Source organism: Sus scrofa, chromosome 14 (assembly GCF_000003025.6).
Source record: "Sus scrofa isolate TJ Tabasco breed Duroc chromosome 14, Sscrofa11.1, whole genome shotgun sequence".
NCBI classification, from domain to species: Eukaryota; Metazoa; Chordata; class Mammalia; order Artiodactyla; family Suidae; genus Sus; species Sus scrofa.
The window spans coordinates 140859277-140884184 of record NC_010456.5 but is presented as its reverse complement, the minus strand read 5'-3'; the positions used below and the strand labels follow the sequence as shown (position 1 = coordinate 140884184).

The 24908-nt window shown below is 64.4% G+C and overlaps 1 protein-coding gene across 3 annotated transcripts in view; it reads right to left on the bottom strand.

Annotated features, from left to right (window-relative positions):
- The window catches only part of INPP5A (inositol polyphosphate-5-phosphatase A), a 159215-nt gene that overhangs the window by 11759 nt on the left and 122548 nt on the right, over positions 1-24908 (bottom strand). For all 3 annotated transcript variants that reach the window (XM_005671580.3, XM_003133237.6, XM_021073890.1), the window contains exons 9-12: positions 19323-19407; positions 8418-8513; positions 8258-8332; positions 1596-1669 (exon numbers count right to left, since the gene is read on the bottom strand). In XM_005671580.3, the coding sequence (XP_005671637.1) occupies positions 1596-1669; positions 8258-8332; positions 8418-8513; positions 19323-19407 (330 nt within the window). The remainder of the gene's footprint in view (positions 1-1595; positions 1670-8257; positions 8333-8417; positions 8514-19322; positions 19408-24908) is intronic.

The window sequence follows — 24908 nt, the reverse complement described above, 5'->3', positions numbered from 1 at the left end:
GGGGAGTGGGGGCGCCAGTGCCTCCCGCGCCTGGTCCCCTCAGGCTGGCCGCTGGCCCACCCTCTGCCTACCTCCCCCCGGGGGCCACCCCTAGCGTGAGGGCGCATTCCCCACCAGGTCACCAGGGCCTCCCCAGTCCTGGGACGAGAGTGGGACATCTGGGGCCATTCCGCTGCCACGCAAGCCAGTCACACCCTAAGGCAGGTGCGTCCCAGCTGAGTCCAGGTCACCTCTGGGTGGCACAGCCTGCCCCAGGCACCCTGCTGAACACCCAGGTACTCCCTGAAGCTCCCCGCAATTGCACCAAAGCCCCCCACCTTCCAGTGGGGGTTCGCAGGCCTGGGTCCAGTCACCTCCCCGGGGTCCTGTGGGTCCGTGGGACCACCGACCCCGGGCCTCTCGGACCACACCGCCCAGCGCTGGACCTGCCAGCCTCTGGGCCACTGGGGGGCGGGAGGGGAAAAGCTTGTCCCTCAGCCACCTGAGCACTGGCCACGAGGTCCTGCGGGTCCTGGTGAGCCCGTCCTGCCCGCACCTTCCAGGCCCCGCATTTGCTCCTGGCACCCGGCCTCCTTCCTCCAGGCAGCCCCCCAGCCCAGCCTTGGCAGGTGCGCTGGAAGCTGGAGGGCAGGAGGGCCGCTCGGGACCCCCGGCACCGCCCTCAGGAGGATGGGCTGAACGGTACCCCCCAGACATCCTTGGCTGCCGCTGGGGTGCTGTCATCCACATGCCACTGCAGTCTGACACAGCGTCAGCGCCCTGGACGCACTGCCGCTCCCCGGTTCATGGCTGTCGGCTTCTCTGGAACCAGCTAGGCGCCCGAGGGCCCAGCAGAGCCCACAGCCCCTGCTTCTCTGGCCGCTGGCCCAGGTGCTGCCCCCAAGCTCTGCACGCCTGGCTGCCCGAAGGCAGGAAGGGCACCGCCACAGAGGTTCCACGTGCAGGGGACGGGGGTGGGGGTCCCTCCAAGCCCCACACGTCTGGCCGCTTGAAGCGAGGCACAGGAACGGGGTCACCCTCACGGGTGGAGGCCACCTGGCACCCTCTGTGGGGGACTGATGCGTTTGCTGCCAGGCCTGACACAGAGAAGTGGGGGCCGCGGTGCCCTCAGCCTGGCTGGCAGCTGCTGCCAGGCTCTCCCACCTTCGAAAGCTTCCTGGAAGGTGCCCAGGGCCCAGTGTCCACCCAAGTGATAAGAATTTCTACTTGGAACCTGACCTAGGAGGAAGAGGGAAAGGAGCCTGTGACGGGCGTCTGTGACCGTCCAGAGGGGCGAGAGTGTGGCCGAGCGGCCACTTCTAAGGGTCTCTCTCTTTACCGCACGGCTCTCTGAGGCCGGCCTCTCAGAAGGGACTCTGTAAATGCCAGAGTGAACACAGAAAAAGCTTCAAACACGAGAAAGACCAGACCAAACCAAACCCCACGAGGGCCCCAGAAAGACCAAAATGCAGAGCTGCCTCGGCGGGACCCTGGTCCATTAGTCTGGGGGCCCCGCTGGGCGTGCCCAGGCTGCAGGAGGCGCCGAGGGCATCGAGGCAGGCCGGACGGGGGGCAGAGGAGGAGTTACCTGCGGACCAGCCACGGGCGTTGCTTACCTGGGAGGGAATGAGATGTCCAGTTCATACAGTCTGTCCTTAAAGACAGACAGCTCTTTGTCAAATTCTAAGAGCTAAAGAAGAGAAACAGAAGAAAACAGTCACTTCGGGTGGCTTCCCCTGAAGACCCTGGGCAGCCCTGGGGGCGGGGCTGTACCCGGGGAAACGCGCGGCTCCGGCCTTGCCCTGCCCTGCACGCCCCCCCGGGCCGTGTGCGTGCTGCCCGGGTGACGGCCGCTCAGCCAGAGTGGCCTGGGGGCACCCATAGGTCTTCTGCCACGAAGCCCGCTCCGGATTCAGCTCCTCTGCTGGGTGCCGGACCCCGCACTGCCCTTGCTGACTGGCCGTTGGGCCACCGCACTGCTGAAACCACGCAGTGCAGCCAGAGCGGCTGGCGTTGCCTCTGTAGTGCCCCTAAGGCTGTGTCCTGTGGAGGGACACGGCTCCCGTTTTGTCCAATCTAAGTCAGAGAGGGCGAAGGGCAGCCCTGTGCGGGCAGACAGGCGGCCGCGCCCGTGTGCAGCCAGACTCCAGCAGGGAGCTGGGGCGGGAAGCACGGCTTTCTGAACGCAGACCTGGCCCGAGGGGCTCTTCAGAGGCCTCTGGTACGCACACCCTGGGGACACATTCATCAATCACGTCCCCTCCCAGCTGCCCCCGGAAGCCGCGCCACATCCCCTGCTCCTGGCCCCTCATCCATCACCCGCGAGGCGTGCAGTGAGCAGCCTCGTGTCCACAGTGGTCGCTGAGCGGCAGGTGCTACTTGGCCACCTGCATGCAGCCTCCCCGCCTGCACCGGCGGCAATCAGGGCCGCCTTCCTCGTAGGAGCTGCTCCTGGTGCTCCCGGTGGGAGGGTCAACCGGAGCTCCTTCTGCACAAACCAGGCTCACACGCATTCCTGCAGGGTCCTGGACATCCAGGGTCTGGAGGCCAAAGAGCCTACAGGGGCCATGGGCGAGCCCACAGCTGCTGCTAAGAGCCGCCAGCACCACCTGACGGCCATGCCTGGCACCCCAGGGCTCGGGGGGGGGGGCGGGGGCGGAGCGGGATGCAGGACGGGGAGGTGGGTGGGGGTGGACGGAGGGTCTGGGGACTAGGGGGAAGGGTAGGCACAGGGTAGGGGGCGCAGAGCCCCCTGGCTGTCCCGGCACCAATGATCTCCTGCCCGGGTATCCAGGAGAAAAGCAGGGCAGACGGCTCCGGAAGCTTCTGGAGTCAGGGGCTGGGGAGGCAGGTGGAGAGGAAGTCCTGGGGGAGGGTGAAGCAAGAGCAGGGGGCCTGGACCAGTCCCGCCAGGATGTGCATCTGCGCGACCACGTGCCTGGAGATGCCCTCACCTCACACTCACGGACACACGTGCACTCATGCTGGCTGCCTTGAGGACAAGCTTCCTGAGCGCTGGCAGACTGGATGCGACAGTGGCCCCCAGGGGCGGGCGGGGCTGCGGGGCGTCTGCCCAGGAGACGCAGCCTGTGGGAGGTCCCGGCCCCTCCGGGAAGGATAGGAAGGGGCACCTGGATGGCGGCTGTTGAACCCAACGCTGGTGACGGCTTCCTTCCCCACTGGGTGCGTCCAGCACCCGGGGCCGTGCAGGTGGGGAGCACGCCCCAGCCCCAGCCTCACTGGCCATGCTGCAAGCCTTGTATGTCTCCCAAACTTAACCCAGACCCTCAGAGAAGGAAAGAAAGACTCTGGAGACAGCAAGTCCACGTGGCCGTCCTGCCCCGCCCCCACGTGACAGGCACACGCATGTCCACAGAGTGTCACACTGGCGGGTCCCTTCCTGCTGCTCTGGTACCGCCGTCGGGTCCACGCCCAGCTCTGCCGTCCAGCTGTGTCCACTTAGCTCATCCCTGCAGACTTTCACGGCAGCGACTCTGCTTCTAGAAGTTCCTATATATATATATAGGCTCTTTCCAAAAACCCGTGTGGATGTATGTACTTAGGGCCACACCTGCGGCACATGGAGGTTCCCAGGCCAGGGGTCGAATCGGAGATGCAGCTGCCGACCGACACCTCAGCCACAGCAATGCCAGATCCTTCACCCTCTGAGCAAGGTCAGGGATCAAACCTGCATCCTCATGGATCCCAGTTGGGTTCTTAACTGCTGAGCCACAACGGGAGCTCCTAGTTCTTATATTTTTTAACAATTTGTAAACCATCTCACCCTCTGACTGTTACCGAGTACCCGACCACCGGACCCGGACCGTCGCCCCTGTGAAGGGCCTTCCACACGCTCGGTGCCTGGGGCTGTACCCCCGGCTTCAGGGGCCTTCCCCGGCAGACTCCTCGTGGGTGGCAGTGATGTGGTGCTGCTGTCGGGGACGCGAGACAGCGGACGAGGGGCCAGGCCTTTAAAGGGTATTGGGACAGGCGCTCGACTCTCTTCCGCACACTTTGAGGACAGTCCGGGACAACCTCGAGCCCTGGACGCCTCCCAGGCCCTGGCCTCCCCGGCCCAGCCTGGCTGGATCAGCCCCGGCCTCACTCAGAAGGAGCAAACCTCCCCGGGACCCCGCCCACTCTGCCAGCTGCACCCAGTGGGACAGACCCTCAGTGAGCAGCGGGAGGCAGGGCCTGCCCACCGCCTCCCCACCTGGGCCCCCACCCCAGGTCACCCCCGCAGGTCTCCCCGCACCCTGCGGCTCCTCTGTCCCTGCAGCCCGGGCCCCCCGCCTGGTCCCCTCCTCACCCAGAGCAGCCCTGGTGCTTCACCTCACACAAGGGCAAGGACGGTCTGTAAAGCTCCTGCGGGGGTGAGGGACGCCCTCAATGCCCGACTCTCTCTCAAGTGGGCTCTCAGTGGAGATACGGCCGCCCAGCCACTCCTTGCACACCCAGCAAGGGGCACTGGACACATTCACACACATGCCCGCTCGCGTCCACACACACCACGTACGTGCTTGTCTTCACGTTTCTGAGTTAAGGGGACAGTTAACTAGCTCACACTAGTTCAGGGGACAGGCGGGTGCCCCAGCCCCCGCTCGTTGAAGGGAGGAAAGATCTGGAAGGTGTCAGCTGCTCAGAGCAATGGCGCCACCACGGGGAGGACTCAGCCTGGGGTCCCGGGCGGCACCCACCCCCCGCCCAAGACCCAGGGGCACAGTCGGGCCCCACACGCACTGACTTGAGGCTCTCGGGGTGGCGCCGCCCTCAGGGTGATAACCTGCCCGTGCGGAAAGTGGAGGCGCTCTGGAAGGCAGCGGGGCCTCCACCCTGATCTAAGCGCGTTCCCGAAGCCTCTGCCGGGACGCAGGTCGTGCCGGACACTCCAGCCAAGGCCATGGACAGCAGAGACTGGCCTTGGCCTCCTGGCCCCCCCCGGCCCGGGAAGGCGGGGGCGAGCCCCGCAGCCCCACAGCCGGGACTCGCACGTGGGCCCCAGGCCGAGCTGCCCGGGCCCGACGGGCCGGCCATCCAGCGGCTCTGACAGGAGACGGCGCCCAGGGCTCCAGGCCACGCGTCCCCTGGAAGGACGGGCTGGACCGCGGCTGCTGCCGCCAAACGCCAGCGCTGAGATGTTTCTGATTAGAAGTGATGTTGCGTTTCTGTTGAGATGGTAATCTGTATCTCTTTGAGATTTTTCACAAACATGATAACCCATTTCACATGTATCTTAAACATTCTTCTTGATTACAAAGTGAAAAACAGCGCGGGGCGTGTGTGGACAATGATAAAGCAGCCGGCCGCTCATATGTACCTGTCAGGAGCTGTCCCCAGCCCACGAATTCCTCTGTTACTGCAGAGACACGGCGCTGATAAAGAAAAAGAGGCCGGAAAATCAATGTGCCCCGAGCTGGAGCAGTTGCTAAACACACAGAAAACCTCTCCATCCAACAGGCCACCGCTGTGAAATTCCCGAGCCCTGCCCTGGGACAGCCGCGGAAAATTTAATCTCTCCAAATCCTCGCCAGGGCACTCCATCCTGCGGCTCTGACAGCCACACTTATAATTAATTATACAATTTCGATGGGAATATCGACTAAACAAAGCTATAAATCATAGAAAAAGTCAATAAGCATGGACACATTCAATCACGTCCCGGCCAATGATTACTGCTCTTAAAACACAATAATTATTTTCAGAGCCAGCTCGAATTAAATTTCTGTCAGACGGGAACAAGACCGGGGCTTGGTCAAGGATGCGGCGGATCTGGGGCCGCGGCCGGCCTGCATCCTCCTGCCACAGGCGCCCCCCTGAAGGTGAGCAGCCCTCAGGGGGCTCGTCAGGCCGCCCGTCGTCCCCCCACCCCGTGGGTCTGGACACCTGTCTCCCGCGTGGGGCCGAGCTGCCCGGAGGGGCCTGCGGAGGCAGAGCCCCCGTCCCCCCCGGGAGGTTCCCGACCGACACCAGGTGGGGGCCACGCTCTTTCCAAAAACCCGTGTGGAAACCTGTCTGCTTCGACGCTGCTACATCTTTTCAGGTGAGAGTCAGACTCAAAAGTTCTCCCAGACGTTCAAACCAATATTCCTCCACTTTGAAAAACCACGATTCCATGTGGTGAATAAATTCCGTAACACCCTGTAACTCCCGCGCGGGGCACACTTCACCCGGGGCGGGGGTGGGGTGGCAGGGGCTCGGGACCCCCACGTGACGGCCCCCCAGGCCCAGGGTTTCCTCCCTCCAATGACAGAACTTCCTTCTCATCAATCTCCCGGCTCCTTCCGGAACGTTCTGGCCCCCGGCTGCCGCAGCACCACACTCCCTGTGGCCACTGTTCTCACCAGGGCGGCCCTGCCGTCTGCCTGCCTGGTGGCCGCTCAGGGCGGGGCCCCCACGGCCCATCCCGCCGGGCCCTCTCCTGCTGCCCAGGGCGGGGCTGGCACTTCGCCCCCGACTTGGGCACAGGCAGCGCGTCCCCAAACCTGCCCCAGGTGCTGAGGCCCCAGGACACCACCCTCTTCGGGCAGATGGCAGTGGGATGCAGCCGCGCCCTGAGGAGCCTCCGGCCCAGGGGAACCGCAGGCGTCTGAGTGTGAGCGTGGGCACGGCCCGGACACAGCGCCACCCAGACCCGAGGCTCCTGAGGAGCTGAGAAGCAAACTGGCTGAGGGGACGGGTGTCCAGGGGGTGATGGCCTGTACGAGACTCAGGGCGCTCGCAAGCCAGGCGGCGGTCAGGGGCCCAGGCTTTACCTGACGATGGCGGGAAGTGGCCAAGGCCTGGGAGCTGAGGCCTGACCGGACGGGCTCCAGGCCAGGGGGGCACATAGGGGCAGGAAGGGGACAGAGAGGGGGACACCTGAGGAGGGAGGGTGGATGCAGGTGTGTGGAGGGGTCCAGGCCCAGGGGCTGGTGGACGTGGGGGCTCTGGTGGGTGCTATGCTACCCGGGGGAGGACAGAACGGTAGGCAGGGGCTGGCGGGCTCTACGCAGTGGAGCCAAAGCAGGCACACAGACGGGCAGGGTCTGCGGGCAGCCCGACGCCCCAGTCTCCAGGCCTAGACCTGGGGACCCTCCCACGCCCCGAGGCACAGCCGAGCACCCAGTGCACAGAGGGGCCCGAGGCAGATGCGAGACAGAGGGGTCGAGAGCTGGACACTCAAGGCCCAGTGGGTGCCCAGGCCACCCCAGGGCACAGAGAGCTGAGCTTGGGGCAGGGGCCCGGGGAGCTGACCCTCGAGGGGTGCAGGCATCAGGCCCAGGCCCACCCCTGGCCGTTGGGATACAGATGTCCCTTGGGGACCACAGTCTTGGTGGCAAGCAGGTGGGTGAGGTGACCGGGAGCTGGAAATGAGGATAAAGCTACAGGCAGCCCCTTACGGGGGAGGGGGGAAGGGGGCAGCAAGGCCCAGGGGTTGGGGGGAGGGAAGACACAGGTGCCCACCTGGGCGTGGGTGAGGCTGCCCACAGGTGTCCCCACCTGCCCTCGGGGGCCTGCAGGCAGCTGCCCAGGGCCAGGATTGCCAAGGACCACAAGGCCCTGGGGGAGGGGGCGTGGGGGCACAGCTGGCTCCAGGCAGCTCAAAAGAGACTGTTCTTACATTTGGGGGAGACTGGGAGCAGGCTGGCCAACGACTGTCCTGTCGTGGCTTGGAAATGGCCCCTGCTGGGCTGGGGCCCCGCGGAGACGGGCAGCGGGTCCGAGCTCGCTCACAGCACAACCCAAGTGTCAAAAGCAGGCCCAGCCGTCGTTCAGTGAGAGAAACAGGCACCGGCGAGGGGAGGCCGCCCCCCCTGCACCCCGCCCCGCAGGGGCCCGCGCTCTCCAGGGGGTCTGAGCTGCCAGTTCACACGTATGTCACTCTGCACACACGCACACGCATGCACAGACGTGCCCCCCAAATTCCCAGTGGTTTCTCCTCTTTCCGAAGGAAGCCGGGCTCTGTGGGCTGGCCCTGAACCAGGGGCTCTGTGCCCACAGCGCCCGTCTATTGCCTCTCACATGGGAGGGGCCCCAGTGCCGAGAGCCGTGCTGCCTATCAGGGGTGGTGAGGCGGGTGGCACGGCCTGGGCAGCGGCAGGATGCACCCAGGGGCCGGCCCAGGGGAGAAGTGAGGGGAGGGGAGGTTCAGAACGCGAGCCCCGGGTGGTGACAGCACCGGGAGAGCGCGGGTCTGAGGACGTGGAGGAGGGGGCCGCTTCCCCCCAGAGCCGTGGTGGGGGGGGAACTGTGTCCCCCCAGAGCGGCGGGCACAGCCTCGGTCCGACAGAGGACTCACCGCAGTGCCGTTGTTGTCCCGGAAAACCTCCTGGTTGAAGTAGTCAAAGAGCTTCTTCTCGAGCTGGAGCATCACCTGCCGAGGGAGGGGCCGTCAGAGCAGGTGGGCCCCCAGCGGGGCCGGCCGCACCCCCGCCCGGACCGCACCTGCGGACGCTCACCTTCCGGTCATTGTCGGACTCACGGAATATCAGCTTCACGACCTCGTTGGTGTCGGCGGCCCGCACGGTCTGCATGGTAGCCTTCGTGCAGAGGGTCTGGGGAGACGAGGCGGGCACTCAGGGAGGGCTCCGGCCCGCCGCCCACCCGCGGCCCCTGAAGCCACCAGCTCGTTTCCCCCCACCCCTCGCCGACGCTGCCCTTTCCAGGCGGCCGGAGGCTGTGGGACCACAGATCCAGGGCAGGGAGGCGGCAGCGCCCAAATGCGGGAGTGCCACCTGCAGGCCCACCCCACGCCCCGTGTTTGTGTCGATTACACATTAGCAGAGCTGTCTTTTTAAAAAGGACGAGCTTTCGTTATTATTTTTTAAAAGACCACTGCAACAGAACAACTAAAATCTTGACTAAAAAAACCCCTCGGAGGGGCCTCGTGTGTCACTCCACGGTGGAGCCCGGGCTCGGAGGCCGCGCTCGCGGGCAGGGGCAGAGCCCCTCGGGCCGCCTTGCCCGGCGGGGCCACAGTGCCCGTTCGGGACGGGCATTGACATTCAGAGCACAGGCGGCTAATCAGGTCAAGCCCCAAAGTGGCTTTTGGACTCAAGCGTCACGAGTCAGTCTGGCCGCCTTCAAACCCGCGGATTAGGACAAGCGCCCAACAAGCCAGCGCAGAGGGGCCACCCTGCCCAGTCCTCGGGAGGAGGCCGGCTCCATCCAGATGCTAATGAGCTTAAGTGGCTTAAGCCGGGTGAATGGGGAGCCTGGGTGATTGGGGCCGCCCTCCTGGCTCCCGGCCGATTCAGGAAAGTCATGGTCTTCTCCCAAAGGCATCTGCTGGAAACTTTTTAAAAAATGGCTTTATCTCGCCACTTCAGGCGGGCTCCCGAAGGATGAACAACCCATCAGCCGGCCCCACGGAGGGCCTCCGCGTGCCTCTGGCCCTTTCTCCCACACCCGCCAGCCACCTCATTCACCGGCTTTTAAAGGGATCAGGCCGGGCGTCCAGGCCTCCCCCCTGGCCTTTCAATCAGCGGTCGTGACCGCTCAGGCAGAAACTCCCGGGCCAGGGCCTTTCCGGCTCGCCTGCTTAGGCGTTTGGCTCTTTTCAAAGGAGAAAAAAATTCCCCAAATGCTATTTTGAAAAAGGCACCTAAGATTTATTTCATTATGAGAAGCCGCGCGAAGGGCCCGGGAAAGGGGGCCCATCACTGTCTTACTGGCACGCGGAGCCCAGGGTTTCCCCTGGGCACTAACGGGACGACCGGTGCCAAGGATGGGCACCTGTGGGGCCGACCCGGGCACTGGCGTCGGCCCAGAAGGGCGGTTTTTGGTGTTTCCTGAGGGTCCCCGAGGTCTACGGCCACTTGATTACCAGAGACCCGTGGGTGGCCCTGCTCCTTCAGGACCCACAGAGACCCCTCCAACCAGCTCCAAAACTGTAAGACAGAGCCTCTGGGTCCCCCAGGCAAGCCCCGTGTGCCCGGGCCTCACAGAGCCCGCTCTGCACCTGCCGGCGGAGCCTCTGCCGCCTGCGGGGGAGGGGCAGGCACCCTCAGCCAACACCCGCACCCAGAGCCCTGGGCTCGGCCCGGGGCTGGTCAGGAAAACCCGCGTGGACTCTGCCTCCGGGGGACCTGGGTAAAGCCTGGCCTGGGGGATGCGGTGGCCTCAGACCTGGGGCGAGATGGAAAGTGCGTTCACAGGTTCTGGGCGGTAAGGTTTGGGCTGCGGTGGGGAAGAGCACGTGGGCCGTGTTCGTACTGTAGCCACTACGTCTCTAAACGGCAGATAAAAGCTGCCACTTCCTGAAGATCCACTGCAAGAGGAGGCAGGTATTAAAAAGCAACTGACTGTATCTGCCAACGGCTTGCCAGGCTCCAGATCCAGTTCTCCATCTCAGACACCGGCTTCTGTCTACACTGAGCACCTGGGGCCCCCAGGAGCCCTGCTGACACGTCCCCCAGGGTTCCAGAGGACCCCACGTAGGCCAGGACAGGAGGGCAGGGCTGTGGTCAGCGTGTGCGAGGACCTGGGGGTGTCGGGGGGCCTGCCAGGCGAAGGCCGGTGGCAGGCTGAGAGGTGGGGAGAGGCGCTGGGGAGGGGAGGGCGTGGATGGCGGGCGGGGAGGAGACCTGAGGGGACACGGCCGGCCTCGCGGGGCTCCTGGGTGACCGGGACAGAAAGTCGGGGGCCCCACGAGCACAGGCCCACCCAGAGGCCCCATGGGTCTGTTTGCTCCTCAGAGGCAGAAAGAACCAGAGCAGCCTGGGCTTATCTTTTCCTCCCCAGAGAAAACACGGAAGTGGCTGCTTTGGAAGCGCGTTCTGAGTTAGCAGGACCTGGTCTTGCTGTGGTCTGCAGGCCGAGGACCCGAATCTGGGTCCCTCACCACCGGAGCCAGGAGCCTTGACGTGCGAGTGTGCAGGGGTGTCTGGGTCCCTCAGAGCTTGGAGAGAGTCTAAGGCCCGGGTGCAGGTGCTGCCACGCGTTCCACATCCCAGGGCATCGGCGCCGGGAGGAACAGACCAGGGACGTGGCCAGGCTGCGGTCAGCAGGTGCGGGGCTCCCCCGCGTTGACCGCGGGGTGCGCCTGGTCAGGGCTGGACCTTCATGTTCTCAGGGTCCCGAGGACTTCAGACAAGAGAGGCGGGGTGCAGGGGACACTTCCGAAACTGAATCCCACTGCGGCGACGTCGCTAACTCCCCATCTATCCTGATGGCTACTTCTGTTTCTGGTTCAAAGAAGGTGCTGGTGGAGCCACGGACACCCTTCCTGCAGCCAGAGGGGCCACGGGAGCCCTGTACCTTCTCAGGGACAGATGCTATGTCCCGGCCTTCAGGGAGCCTCTGAGAAGCCCCTGCTCCAAGAGGGAACGGCAGCCCCAGCTCCCAGCCTGGGGTGGACACTGCTGGGTGACCCGCGTGCAGATTCATCCTTGAGGCCTCCTGACCTTGGCCCGTTCCCCCTCTGGCCCCGGCTGACCCCACCCCAGATCTGCACCAGGCCTCGGGGACAATGAGCAGGGTCGTTGTCACCTGTCGGGCTGCACAAAGGGTGAGGCAAGGTTTGACCCTGACTTCAGCTGGGGGCCTGCCGGGCTGCTGAAGGCATGGGGAGCGTCCGACCCCAATGCGCCCCTCGCCTCCCTCTGCGCACGGAGCAAGGAGGTTCAAAGGTCAGACGGACACAAAGCCAGTCTGGCCCCCAATTCAGACACCACACAGGCAGGTATCGAGGGAAATATTCTAGAGTGTTCCTAGCAGAACTGGACCCGGTTTTCAAATTGAGACCCTGGAAGGACGTAACGCTGTGAACCCCATTTCTGCCTCGACTCCCGGAAAAGCCCGCACCACAGAACAGACCCAGAGAGCAGGGAGCAGCGAGACCAAGGGCATCGCGCCCCCGGGGTCTGCATTCCCTTGGCCCACCTGCTGGGGACCAGGCCCTTGGGCGTGAAGGGCGTGGGTGGCCAGCGGGCACCGAAACCGGGGGCCTTCGTCCGCTGCTCAGAGCACTCGGCTCCCCAGTGGACTGGGGCCCCCTTGGGGGCTGGATTGATTTTTTTCCATCAGACCGAAAGTGGAACAGCCTTAAAATGAAAACAATCAAAACAGGGGCTTCTTGAGGTTGTGAAGCACCCAAGCCCCGGCAAGGGTCCATCCTGTCCCAGTGGTGGCATCACGCTCCCGAGGGCCTGGCCTCCGTTTGGACGCGCTGGGCACCGGGAAGGACAGCGGGACTGGACACAGGCCCGGCACTGCTGGGCTCGCCCGCAAGTGAGGGGACGGGACGGGCTCCGTGTGGCCCCACTCGCAGCGCGACGTGTTCTGGAAACGCAGAGCAGCGTCCGCTCCCTGCCCGCTGCGCCAGGGCTGCAGCACGGGGCGCCGAGCCAGCCCCAGGTTCAGCCCTTTACCAGCCTCCTTCTCAGGCTGAGAGAGGAATTGGAGCGTCTCCTCGACTCCCGGGGGTTCGCCGATGCTCCTTGACACCCGGGGCCAGGGAGGAGGGGAGGCCGGGCGGCGGTGGGTGGGCTCCAGGACGCGCCCCGCCCTCCACGGCCGCCCTCGGCGCGCGACCCGGCTCCGGAGCTTTCATCCCCTGTCAGCCTCGCGGAGGAAAACATGCAGGCCCTCTGATAGCATGAAATCGGGAACAAAGCCAGGGCACAAAGGGGGCCGACTGGCCGTGGCGCTGGTCCTCTCTTCAGCCACCGTGTGCTCGGAGGACCGACTCGGAGAAGCTGGAAGGAGAAGCCCGTGCAAGAAAAGCCACCTTCCCGGCTCTCCACCCAGGGCCGGGACGGGCGTGGCCGTGCTGAGGACTCGGGCAGGGGCAGCCGACACCCGTGAGGACATCGCGCACCTAGGACCCGGGGGGGATGCGGCCCTGCCGGGCCCTGTGCGAGAAACGCCCGAGACCACAGGCGGGGTCCCACTGCCCGCAGCTCATCCACCTGCTGCTGCTGCTGAAACAGAGCAGGATGCGGGGGCGAGGGGGCTTGGTGCCGTCGAGGGCCGCAGCCTGGGTGCCTGCGCCTCCTGGGGGCAGAGGCTGGAGACCTGCCCGGGCCAGCAGCGTTCAGCCTCCGAGGTGCACAGAGAGGTCCCCGCCCCAAGGACGGCCCCTCAGCGCCCGCTCCTGGGTAAAGAAGCCGCACTACAACGGGCCTCTCCTTCCCACGCACGCAGACGCCCCGCCACCTCTGTGCGGTGTGTCCAGCAGAGCCGGGCCGAGGCCCACAACTGGCACTGCAGGAGCTCGGGGCCACGTCACTGAGATGACAGCGAGGCCGGGCCTCGGCACTGAGCGCCGGGGTGCTGGGCACCCACGTGGAAAACTCCTCACTGAAAACTCGGCAACAGGGGCCCGGGCAAAGCCAGCCCGCCCTCGGCTCTTCCGCCGGCCTGCGACTTTCGGTTCAAGTCGAGGTGTAAAAATGTCTAAAAATTAAAAGGTGTACAAACAAAACTCCCATCGATACCCTCACGCAGCGCAGAATCCAAGAAGGAGAAAGACGCGACGTCTCTACACGGTTCTCCTTCGAACCAGTTACAGGGAAATCCTTATATTTTTCAAGACTCTAGAAAACAGAACCGCCTCCAGAGAAAGGCGACTGCCGGGACCGGCGAACACGGCCTGCGTCCTGCTGGAGTTCCAGGAGGCCCACGCGATGCAGCCCCGAAGGAGACCCAGGCCTCCAGGCCCCAAGCTGCGGCCACCCGCCCGGGCCGGGGCCCACGCAGGCCGCCCAGAGCGCCCCCTCGGAGTCTAGGGGTGAAAGGCTGCCCCTCAGAACAGAGCTGGAGCCCACTCCCCAGGTTTAACACTGGCAGAAGGCAGCACAGAGACAGACAGCCCCGTGCCCTGGAGGTCCGCCATCGCTCCCCAGAGACAGGCTGGCCTTGGCCACACCATCTACGGACGTTTTTCCGGTCCTAGAGGCGTCCGAGGAGCAGAAGAGTCACCGACTCAGTTCCCGGACGCTCCGAATGGGCGGCTTCAGCACCTGCCTCGGTCGTGCTAACCTGTGGCTCCTCGGGAAAGCACTGGGTCTGCGGGACCCTCTGACCCCTACCCGGGGCGGCGGGGGAGGACACGGGCCACGCCTGAGAAGTAAGCACTGGGTAGACAGAGCCGCAGCTGGGAGCGCCCACAGTGCCCGGGGAACAGGCTGTGGTGGGAGCCCCACAGGGAGAGATGGGGCCTCTCAGCCCGAGGCAGAAAGGGCCTGACCCAGGGCAGGGACACGCGGCCCCGCATGGGCCCTGGCCAGGACTCAGCCTCCTCTGCACGCACGCACGCACACCCACACAGGCGTGCACAGGCATGTGCACCCACACGTGTACATGCAGCTTCGGGAAAGGGGCAGCCTTGGGGTGCCTGGCCCTGGCTCGGCCCCTCAGCGCCCCCTGAGCTGGGCCCGAGGCCCAGGAGGTCGCCACGTCCACGGGGCCAGTCTGAGGCCAGGCGGCTGGGCTGAGGCTGCCGCCCTGAGGTGGGCGGACTCGTGCGGTGAAGGCAGAGGCCGCTGGGCAGCGTCTGTCTCTCGGCTGCACACGGCGGGCCCAGCACAGGCGCCTGTGAGACAGCAAAGAGCCACCCCCACTTCTCCCCGCTCAGCGGGCCGCAGGGACCGCGTCCTCAGGGGGCTCAGCAGGTGACGATTTCCCGGGTTTTCAGGGTCCTGGTGGCCTGCGGGGCCCAGGGAACGGCCGCCCTGGTTGGGCCGGGGACCAAGGGCTGAGCGGTGGCAGCGGCCACGTCAGGTTTTCACAGGAAAGTGCCACGGGGTGACTGTCCTGCTTCTGGCTTTGCGTGAACCCCATCTTTTCAAAGGCTTTCCTGAGTCTGAGCCCTGTAAGCACACAAGTCCGGGGGCCGGCAGGCGCTGACATCGCTGGGCGGGACCCTGGGCAGCGCTGCTGGGAGGCCGTGTCAGCATCACGGGAGCCCTCGTCCTTTGTTCTGTGTTGTCAGCTGCGCCTCGGAACAGCAGGCCACAGAGACCCTTTCATCTCCGCTCCAAGACGCTGCCGCCAACTCCCCACCCGCCAACGGAGAGGCGGCAGCGCCCGCACGCGGCCTGCTGGACAAACCCAACCCTGTGCCCAGCACTGGGGCCAGGGGAGCAGGACCCATTTCTCTCGAGGGAACAAGCGGGGCTCTTTCCCAGCCTTGTGTCCAGCAGGACTGGACCGTCACCGTGGGTCCGGAAGGGGGACCTGCCACCCTCCGGGTTCAGCCTTTCCAGAACGTCCCCAGCCGTCCACGGGCACACCAGGGCTCAGAGCTGCTGGGTGGCGGGGGCCTGGGCCCCACCCTTGTCACCTGCCCTGTGACTGAGCAGGACCTCTGGGCCTCTGAGGACAGACCCTGCCCCGAACTCCGGAGGCCCTGCCCTGGTTCCAAAGAAGACATTCATCAGAAAAGTGAAAGGGCAGGTGTGGCCAGAGGCCGGGAGGCTGTGTGACGAAAGCGCCTGTGGCTGGGGCAGGGGCTCGGGCCGCTGGGCAGCCTGGCCGCAGTCTTCCTGGCCAGTGATGGGACGCAGGGCGGCTGCTGCAGTGCCTTCCGGGCATCCTCTTCCGAGGCAGGTGTGGTCAGTACCAGGACCCTCGCTGTCGGGGCCCCGCCTGGGCACCCGTGAACGTGAGCGTCCAGGACCACCTCGGCCACTGAGAAGCCAGCGTCCTCACAGGCCCGGCTCGTCCCCGACAGGCTGCGCTGGCACCTGAACGTGACCTGTCAGTAATCGGCAACTGGTTTTTAACGACAGCCACCAGCCTCCAAAAACGCATCCATCACCGCTGCTGTCGGTGGTGACGGACGGCAGGTGGGCGCGTGGCCGGGCCCGCGGAGACAGGCGCGCCTGGCACTGCTGTCACTCTTTGTCACTGGCCAGCTGAGCGCCCCAGCTGCCAGGGCCACCGCGCAAGACAGAAAACATACCCTCTGAGGATCCCGCCAGCACGGCTGAGCCGAAGGCTGCGTTATTAATTAGTTTGGGAGGCACAGCCCATTAGACGGCACGGGACAATTGTGTTTAATTTGTGTGTGTTTTAATTATGGCTTAAGCAGCACCAAATCTGATCACAGGACCGTCTTCTCAGTTCTGCTTGGCCAGCATGTTTGTATTAATTTGCATCTGAGACGAGAGCTGTCTTTCACTTTGCACACAGCACCTCCTTTTGAGGCGGGTGCCCGGCAAGAGGGCCCGGGACCCGGAACCGTCCCTCACTGTCCCCCGCCGCAAAGGACCAGGGTCCCCACCTCGCCCTGGAGCTCCCTGCCCCCAGGACTGGTGGAGGCTGCCTCTGGGCCGCGGTTTGGGGAGGACCCGCCTGCCCTGCGGGATCTCTCAGGAGCTCGGTGACGGCAGCACACGCCAGGCGAGGCAGGGCGGGATCGTGCCCAGGAGCAGGGATGTCCTCGGGGCAACCCCAGGCCCAGGGCACTAGCGGGCGCTCAGCAATGAAAACCAGAGCCCAGCCCTGCTGGCTTCCCGGCTGTCACGACGGGCAACCTCGACTTTCCTCCAGACAAGGTAATGCGGGCATTTCTGCAAGACGCGGCCAGCGGGGGTCCCGGGCCCCCATCACGATGCCGCCTCAGACCTTCTGACCTGCGCCATTGCAGTGCTGCTGGGACGCTTGTGGTCACCTGTGATGCTGACCTTCCAGACTGCCCGAGGTCAGCGCTCCCGAAGCACGGTGGTCCAGGCAGAGGTGATGCAACTGTGCCACACGGGAGGCTGGACCCGGAGTCTACACTGCGGGTGTCTCAGCTGGGCGCCTTCGGGATCCAACACCTGGGGAGACACGGGGCGTGCCGTGCAGGGAGCGGACTGTGCACAGAGCCGGAGCCCTGGCTCCCCAAACAGCTGGGACGCGCCCACGTGAGGCCATGCGGGTAGCAGGAAGCGGCGGCCCCGCGAGGCGTCGCATCTCGTCTTCACCAAACGCTCACTTGGGAGGAAATTTAAAAGGAGCGAGGCGCCTGCCCGGACACCTTTCCTCGGCCGTCTTCTCGAGGACTTGACCGCTGTGGCCTCCCGCTTACAGCCGTTCAGGAACATCTGGAGAAAGTCTCTGGTTTCCACAGTTCCTCTAAGTTGCTTTTGCAGACAGAAGCCCCTTCAAAGAGCCCCGGCAGCCAGCAGGCTCTGCTGTCCCAAGAGGTGCTTCCGGGGCGTTGAGAAGCCCCGGGCTCAACGGGCAGTCGAGTGACCGTTACTGAACAGGGTACAGAGACGGGGGTCCTTCTACAGCCGCCCTCAGCTCAGACCCAGCTCCGCCCAGGCCGTTTCCTGAGTCGGCAGCACTCAGCCCCGAGGAAGCCATGCGCTGCCAGGAAGCGGGGTCTCGTCCACCCAGACCTCAGCGCGGGGCCTCTCCGCGAAGGGGCCTCGACGTGCGTGGCCGGTCCAGGTTCTTGAGACCAGCTCCCCCTGGATGTCGGGCAGGCGAATCCAACGCCGGGGGTCCCCCGGCCCTGCCCCCTGGCCTCAAACATCTGCCTCCAGACCTCGCTTCAGCCACCTCGTCTGTGCTCACTGTTCCGGCAGCTTCAGGATGCTGGCGCAGGTCGGAACATTAAACATGACACAGGAGCCACCCGGCACAAGTGTGTCCGCAGTGGTGACTCCACACACGGGAAGTTCATGACCATCGGCCTGATCGGCTGTGTGTGTCTGAAGCCAAAGGCAACACGGCGACCCGGGGCTGACACCCGGGTGCGAGGGCGCGGTTGGACGGCACACGCCGCGCGGCCCGCCTGCGCTGCTTAGGAACCACAGGGTCTTGCGCTGGGAAAGGCAAGGGCCCTGACCTACTTCCAAGTCAGTCCTGCTTCTCAGTCCAGGGCTGGGCTGCTGTGGCCTCGTGGCTCCCGGCACACAGTCGAGGATGGCGGCACCGAGGGGGACAGTCTTTCACTCCAGGACTATGTCCTCGTTTGACCCACGGGTCCTAAAACTCACTCCAAGCTAAAAACCACGTTCCACTCCTTTGGCATAAAAACCATTGCCTGTTGGTTTGCTTTGCTCACGAGAGAAACTGTGGGCAGCAGGGCTGGGAGAGGGGACAGCGTGGCATGAGGAATGGCAGCCACACAGGGCGCCAGGGTGCTCAGTCGGCCCCGGGACAGAAAGGGAGCCGCAACCCTTCAGGAACCCCGGCCACGCCACCCCTGCAGCCAGGCGCCCCGCTCGGCACCCACTGTGGAAACCGAAGCCCCGCTCGCACCGAACAGCGGGTCAGCCCCCTTTCCTGCGGTGTTTGTCCCGCCTCTGCGCTGGCCTCTTCCCATCCACCGGCACTGGGCCACCCGTTGGCCAGGCCCGTCCGGGGCTCTTCACTGTCGGGACCGCAGAGGGACCATGCCCGGCACAGCAGACTCACCGGGCGAGCGCTGGCCACAGGGACCCGAGCTCAGCACAAGCTCTTGGGAAAATGTGGCTTTTCACCCCTGAGGCCAGCGTTGCCGAGGGCGGTGGCTGTCACTGAGGGCACCGTGGCCACAGGCCTGACTCCCTGGGCCCCTTGGCACCACACGCGGGCGGATCTCAAGACCCACGCTGCGCCCAGAGCTCTAGGGCACAGCAGCCACAGGCCCGCGGGTCCTGGTCACTGACTGAGCCAAACCCGGCAGAGGAAAGAAGTCGGCAGAGCCTAACGAGGGGTTCGACGTCTGCTGTCCGCTCCAGAGCGCCGGACAGCCGAGGCCCCCCCGCCTGGGCCGCGTGAGCAGCTTTGAGGGAGGCTCTCCTGCCAAGGAGGAAGGTCCGCCTGTACCCGAGGCCACCAGAGGGACAGGAGGATGGGCCACCGAGGTCACCACCACTGTCCCCTGTCCCCCGCATGCATGCTGGCCTGTGCCAGGCACTGGGTGGAAGTCTGGGGGGCGGCAGGAGGGCTCTCCTTCCCCTGTGGCCCTCAGCCCCGAGGGCCCATGGGCACGAGGCGGGCACGGCCGTCATGGGACCGGCCTATGCGGAGGAGCCAACGCAGGACGGCAGGGCCGCACCCAGCTGACCTTCCTACCCGGTGCCCCGGGGCTGGTGGCCGGCCAGGTCCTTGTCCACACCTGCCACTTGGGGGAACATGACCCACGGCCAGAGGTGCGCCTGGGAGACGCATGGCCCCGACTCCCAAGGACAGAGACCCAGCCGCCGTCGTGCGCACCAGGAGCCGCCCTCATGTCCCCTGTCCAGGCACCCGGGGAGCCACAGCCAGCAGCCCCAAGGGCGCCCTCTCACTCCGGCTTCCAGGCACGGCCCCTTCAACAGGGAAAGGCCTTCATCGGAGTTTCTGCTCCAGCAGAGCCCGTGAGAGGGAGGGGCAAGGCGCCTGCGGGGCCCCGGGCTCCCCTCCTCTGAGCTCCAGGCACAGCCGGGACGGGGACCTACCTCCACCACGGCCTTGGAGTCCAGTCGGAAGTTGAAGTCGCCGAAGACAAAGTAGGACGCCCTCTCGAAGCGCTGGTCAGTGATCCTGGGAGGAGAGGGACAGTGGTCACAAGCCCGCCAGGCCGGCATCTCTCTTGCACGCGCACACACACTGTGTACGCAGGCGCGCGCACACACTCGTGTGCACATACCACACGGGTGCACACACACATCTCCTCCGTCTCCCAAACTCACACCCTCCCCTCGGGTCTGGCCTTGGGAGGCTCCTCCTGGACAGCAGTGGACGCTTGACTCCATCTCAAAGTTTCAGTGTTAAACCCATTTGGACATTTCAAAGCTATAAAGGAAAAGCGACTACAGCCTGGTTTTTTTTTTTTTTTAAAACCAAATTTTCTTTTTTTTTTTTTTGTGCCATTTCTTGGGCCGCTCCCGAGGCATATGGAGGTTCCCAGGCTAGGGGTCGAATTGGAGCTTCAGCCACCGGCCTACACCAGAGCCACAGCAACGCGGGATCCGAGCCGCGTCTGCAACCTACACCACAGCTCACAGCAACGCCGGATCCTTAACCCACTGAGCAAGGCCAGGGATTGAACCCGCAACCTCATGGTTCCTAGTCGGACTCGTTAACCACTGCGCCATGACGGGAACTCCTTTTTTCACATATTTTAAATCAATGACAATTCATTTCATAAAGGTCGCTAGCAGGCACAGACATGGCACAGACGTGTGGCCCACGCCGAGGGCAAGGAAGGCTCGTGACCAAGGTCCCGTCCTGTGCTGCGCAGCTGTGGCTGCAGAGGGACACCAGCTGTGACAGAGTGGCAGGGCCCACGCGGGCCACGGGCTGCGACAGACTGACAGCATCGTGGCGGTCTCCTGAGGGTGGCGCGGCACTGAGCTCAAGGGGTGCTGGGGGCACCCCCGGCTGGTGAGCAGCCCGCGTCCCCTTGCTCACTCCCACCCCACTGCTCCTGCTCAAGCGTGGCCCGCGGCTCTTCCTGGTCACCTGCCTCCCGCGGTGTGAACGCGGGCGGTTCCGGGAAAATGACGTCAGCGCCAAATGGGGCAGAGGCTGCGCACAGCGTTCTCGGCTCCTCTGCGGCCCAAGAGCGGTAATTTCAGGCGGGACGCGTGCCCCTCGCCTCCGGCTGCTGGCTCCTGTCCCGGCCCCTTCACGACGAGCTCGCTCACGTCACGGCAGAGTCTGCAGGGTCAGCCTCTAATCCAGCTGGAATTACGTGTGGAGAAGCCATCTGGGCTTATTGATTTTCCCAGCAGCAATTGATCCGAATCATGTATTAAACATTCAAACCTCTCCCCCCTGAGTTTGTACAGAACAAAGTCCCCCAGTTAATGGGTCTTTTCTCTATTCCTATTTGCTTTCACATAATAAAACTTTTCCTAGGAAGCCTCTCTAGTTGAAATTCTTCTAAAAACCGCCTCGGCTGTTTCCACAATTTTCTTGCATATTAATTGCTGTATCATGTTGCTGAATTCCACGGAAAGTCTTGTTTTCTTTTGTAATTAGATGAATTCTCACATACATGAACTTGGGGAGAAACGACATGTTTTAACAGATGGTATCAACAGTGCAGATGCCCAGCAATTTCATGTACTTGTTTTCAAGTGGACTCTTTCTATGAGGAGATACCGCTCAGGCATGAAGACGCAGGGCGCTGGCGGGACGCCGCAGGCCGGGCCGGCCCCGGGCTCGCCGCCCCACCCCCCCTGCCCCCCCGACTGTCTAGGAGCAGGAAGCTATCAGTGCCACCGTGAGAAACCCCCAATCCTCTCCTGCTGTTAAACGTCTTTAGAGGGAAGACCGGCCTTGAGAGCGTGGGCAGGCTCCCGAAAGACCGGCAGGACGGCCCTCCCCTTGGGGCCCTGGGGCACGGCCTTCGTGGGGGCCCATCTATGGCGGGAGCCGTGGGTGCAAGCTCCACCAAGGAGAAGCTCTGTTTTCTCTGGGCTGCTCGACCCCCTCCCAGGACCGGTCAGCGGTGAAGAAACACCCGTTGGTGCTCAGTCACGTGTCCTTTGAAAACCCCCAAACCCGTCCTGCGGGCTGGGTGACGGCTGGCCTTCGGTCAGGGCTTCCGCGGCCGCGCCCTCCGGGCTCCGCGACCCCATGGTCACTCTGCAGTGTGTTGGCCTCACCCCTGCACCACCCCTCCCCTCCGTGGCCGCCAGGAGCTGTCCAGGCTACATAGCACCCCCCACCCCCTCCCCCAGGCTGTGGACCCCAGCCCTGGTGGCCCTCGGGGATGGCCCGGCCTCCCGCCTCCTGCTCAGGCCCAGGCCTCTCTGTCACACGATCCATGGTCCCTAAAGCACGTCTGCCCAGAGCGGCACAGTCTAGGGGCTGGGCAGCAGACGGCTGCACCTGGCACAGTGGGCGAGGGTGGCCTGGGAGGGCGGCCACACCCGCCCCGGCCAGCCCTCTGCTCTCGCTCCACTCAAAGGCATGTCTCTTTCATTCTTTTTTTTTTTTTTTTAAAGACAAACTAAACCAAAGCAAAGCTTCAGCCTGATTTTGCAGAAGGGGGAGGGGGAGCTGCCATCCCTCCTGGGCAGAAACACTCTCAGTGTCCAAACCTGCACATCCTAGCTGATTTATCCACGTGCATTTCTTAAGAAGCCCGGGAGCAGAGTCCTTGAGACACTGCGTGGAAAGCCTGGTCCATTGGCTCGCCGCTCTCCAGGCTCGAGGCTTCTCACACTTTCGCTTTTCCAGCCGTCAGGGGCACGGAGGTGGGTTTGCGCCCAAGACACAGGAGCCTGGTGACGGGGCACAGCTCACCAGTGACCGGTGACACACGCATGTGGAGGGTTGATCCACACGGACAGGGCGCCTGCGCTCCACGCAGCGGAAACGCAGGTGTAAGTTAGAGTCGCCCGCGAGTCCACGTCCCACACCTGCAGCCGGCGCGACTGTGTGGTCCCCCCTGAAAACAAGTGCGTGCGCAGTTCAGGGTCAGCTGCGTGTCACAAACGCGGGGGCGCATGTCACATGTACACGTGGGTGCAGGTGTGTGTGCCACGCGTGGGTCCACTTCTCAGCAAGCGCCCTCCTCTGCTCCCAGGAGCTCCAGGAGGCTGACCCCGGCGCGGACGACCCCCTGGAGGCAGGCCGGGGCTCACGGCCTCGATTCCGCCCCCCTCCCCGCCCGTGTACTCGTGCTAAATCTGTCTAAGGGGCCTGACGTATGGGACCCGCGCCGCTGGTCTGGCCGGGAGGTGCAGGGCTTCTGGCGTCGGCACAGACGGCGCCCGAGCCACGCTCGGTCCCGGTGGCGTGACCGCGGACAGCGTCCCCCCCGCAGGAGCGGCTTCTGGGAGGTGCGAGACCCGGCGCCCGGTGCGTCGTCTGCGAGGGCGCGGAGTCAGGCTCAGCGACGATCCTCTTGCTGCAGGCGGCCAGGACCCGGAGGAGCAGCGCACGGCATAAACTGCTGCCACCCGAGCGCGAGCCACGGGGCAGACGACTCTGCGGCGAGTTAAGCGGCAGGACCCGCCTCGAGGTACTTTCCTTCTTCAAAATAACACACTCCTGATTTAATAACCGGCTGAATCAACGTTTAAAAGCTCCGCGGGTTTGCCGTCTCGCGGCCTCTTTCTGCGGACGGACGGGTGGCCCGCGGTGCCTGGCGAGGTGATCTCATCTGCTTGCCTCGGACCTTGTAATGCTGTCGTTAAAACCTAAGCTTTATCATATCTCCGTGCCCTGTGCCTCTTGCTATAATGGCCTGGGCCCATCAATAACGCCCGCCGTCAAGGTGGGAGATGAAGCGGCTGTCACGGCGAGGCAATCGCCCGAGTGCCAGGCTGGGCCTCACATACTCACGTGTAATTTCAGCAGAGTGCCATTTGGACTAGCGGGAAGAAAAGAGTTGTTTTAAAATTAATTACTTGTCAGTAGCTATTATGATTAAAAAGTAGGCCCACACCAACACCATGTGCCTTGTCCAAAAAGAGAATTACAAGAGCCATAAAAATCAGTGTTTTAGGCCTTGAAAACAGTCTCTCCGTCTCGACGGGTGATTTCATCAAGCGACAAACCACACTGTGGGGAGGCGCCCAGGCCGCGCGTGGGGCCGGCCCCGTGGAAGGGGCTGCAGCCGTGCCTCGTGGGCTGAAGACCCCGACGGCGGAGGCGACAGCTGCGAAGGAGCCACAGGCTGAATGTTTGAGGTCACGGCGCTTCTACCTGGGGCGGCCTGGCGCGTCCCCCAGGTCTCAGAGAGGAGTGGGCCTGCGCACGGCCCTTGGCCCCGGGACTCCAGGACAAACGAGGGGCCGTCCTGCCTGCGCACGCGGGACGCTGGGGGTCCTCCCCTGTTATTTTAACTGAACGTGGCGGGAACCCGCCCTGGGTTTTGTCTCAGATTTGGGAGAGGGCGCATTCTCAGGTCAAAGAACTTGAAATGGCAGAACGTGGACCCGGGAACGCTGCTACACCGGCAGAGCCTAAGGGCTCATTAGCAGCCCTGACCCTACGGTGGCCGATCCAAGATCAATCACACAGGCACCCGTCCTCAACAGACGGACCTGTCCGGCCACCGTTCTCACGACTTCACGGTTCAGTTGGCCCACATGCTGGCCATGGGCTCAGGCCCAGTGGGCCCACAGCCCCCAGAGGGACAAGTCACCGGGCAGCAGGGTGCCTGCGGTGAGGTGGGCCGTCCCCGGCGCACCTAAGGCGGGGACAGAGGGACGAGGAGCCTGTGCGAGGCAAACAGGAAACACCTGTGGACACAAGTGGGGCCAAGCCGGACACCAGCACTGGTGTCCCTCTGGTGTCAGCCAAGGTCCCAACGACACAGGTGCCCCCCGGGGGCCCACGGACCAGCCTGCTGAGCCCCCGTGGGCAGCACACACCCGGCCCCCCCCTCCGAGGTGACCCGCAGCCCTCTTGCCTCTTGCGTGGGGTGGACACACAGAAGTCACGGCACAGCACGGCTGCAGCCCCAAGGCGGCAGCACGGGAGAGAAGAGGCCACTCGTCTGAAGCCCAGTCTCCCGTCACCTTCCTGGGTGCGGGCCCCCGTTTTTGAAATGCCCGCTGTCGCAGCTGGCTTGTGGCTGGGGCTTGGCACTGGCTCCAGGCCAGGAGGCCCTGCTGGCCCTCAGCTGTGTCCCCAAACCCTAGTGACGGGGCTCGAAGCAGGCAGTGATGGCTAAGTGGGGTCGAGGGTGGGCCTGACCCGACGGAACTGCTGTCGTCCACTGAAGGGGCGCCCGGAGCCTTCCGCCAGGCCGGGACCTGGCAAGGAGGGCCATCCACGTCCGGCCGGGAAGTGGGCCTCACTAGAGCCTGGCCGCCGCCCTGACCCGACCTCCAGCCTCCAGAGCCGAGGGAAGCACATTAGCAAAGCCTGAGAGCAGCCCAAAGGCAGGCCAGCAAGACGGCGGACGGGCACGGAGGCGGCTGCCGTAAGGGACGCAGAGCTGGGGCGTGAGCCATGGACAGGTGCCCATGCTGCCATTCACGTGATGCTCTGGCACTTTCATCACAGGTGCCCAGAGATATCCACAGCCCCAACACAACGCGGGCACACCGTGAAACCAAGAAACACCGCACACGTGC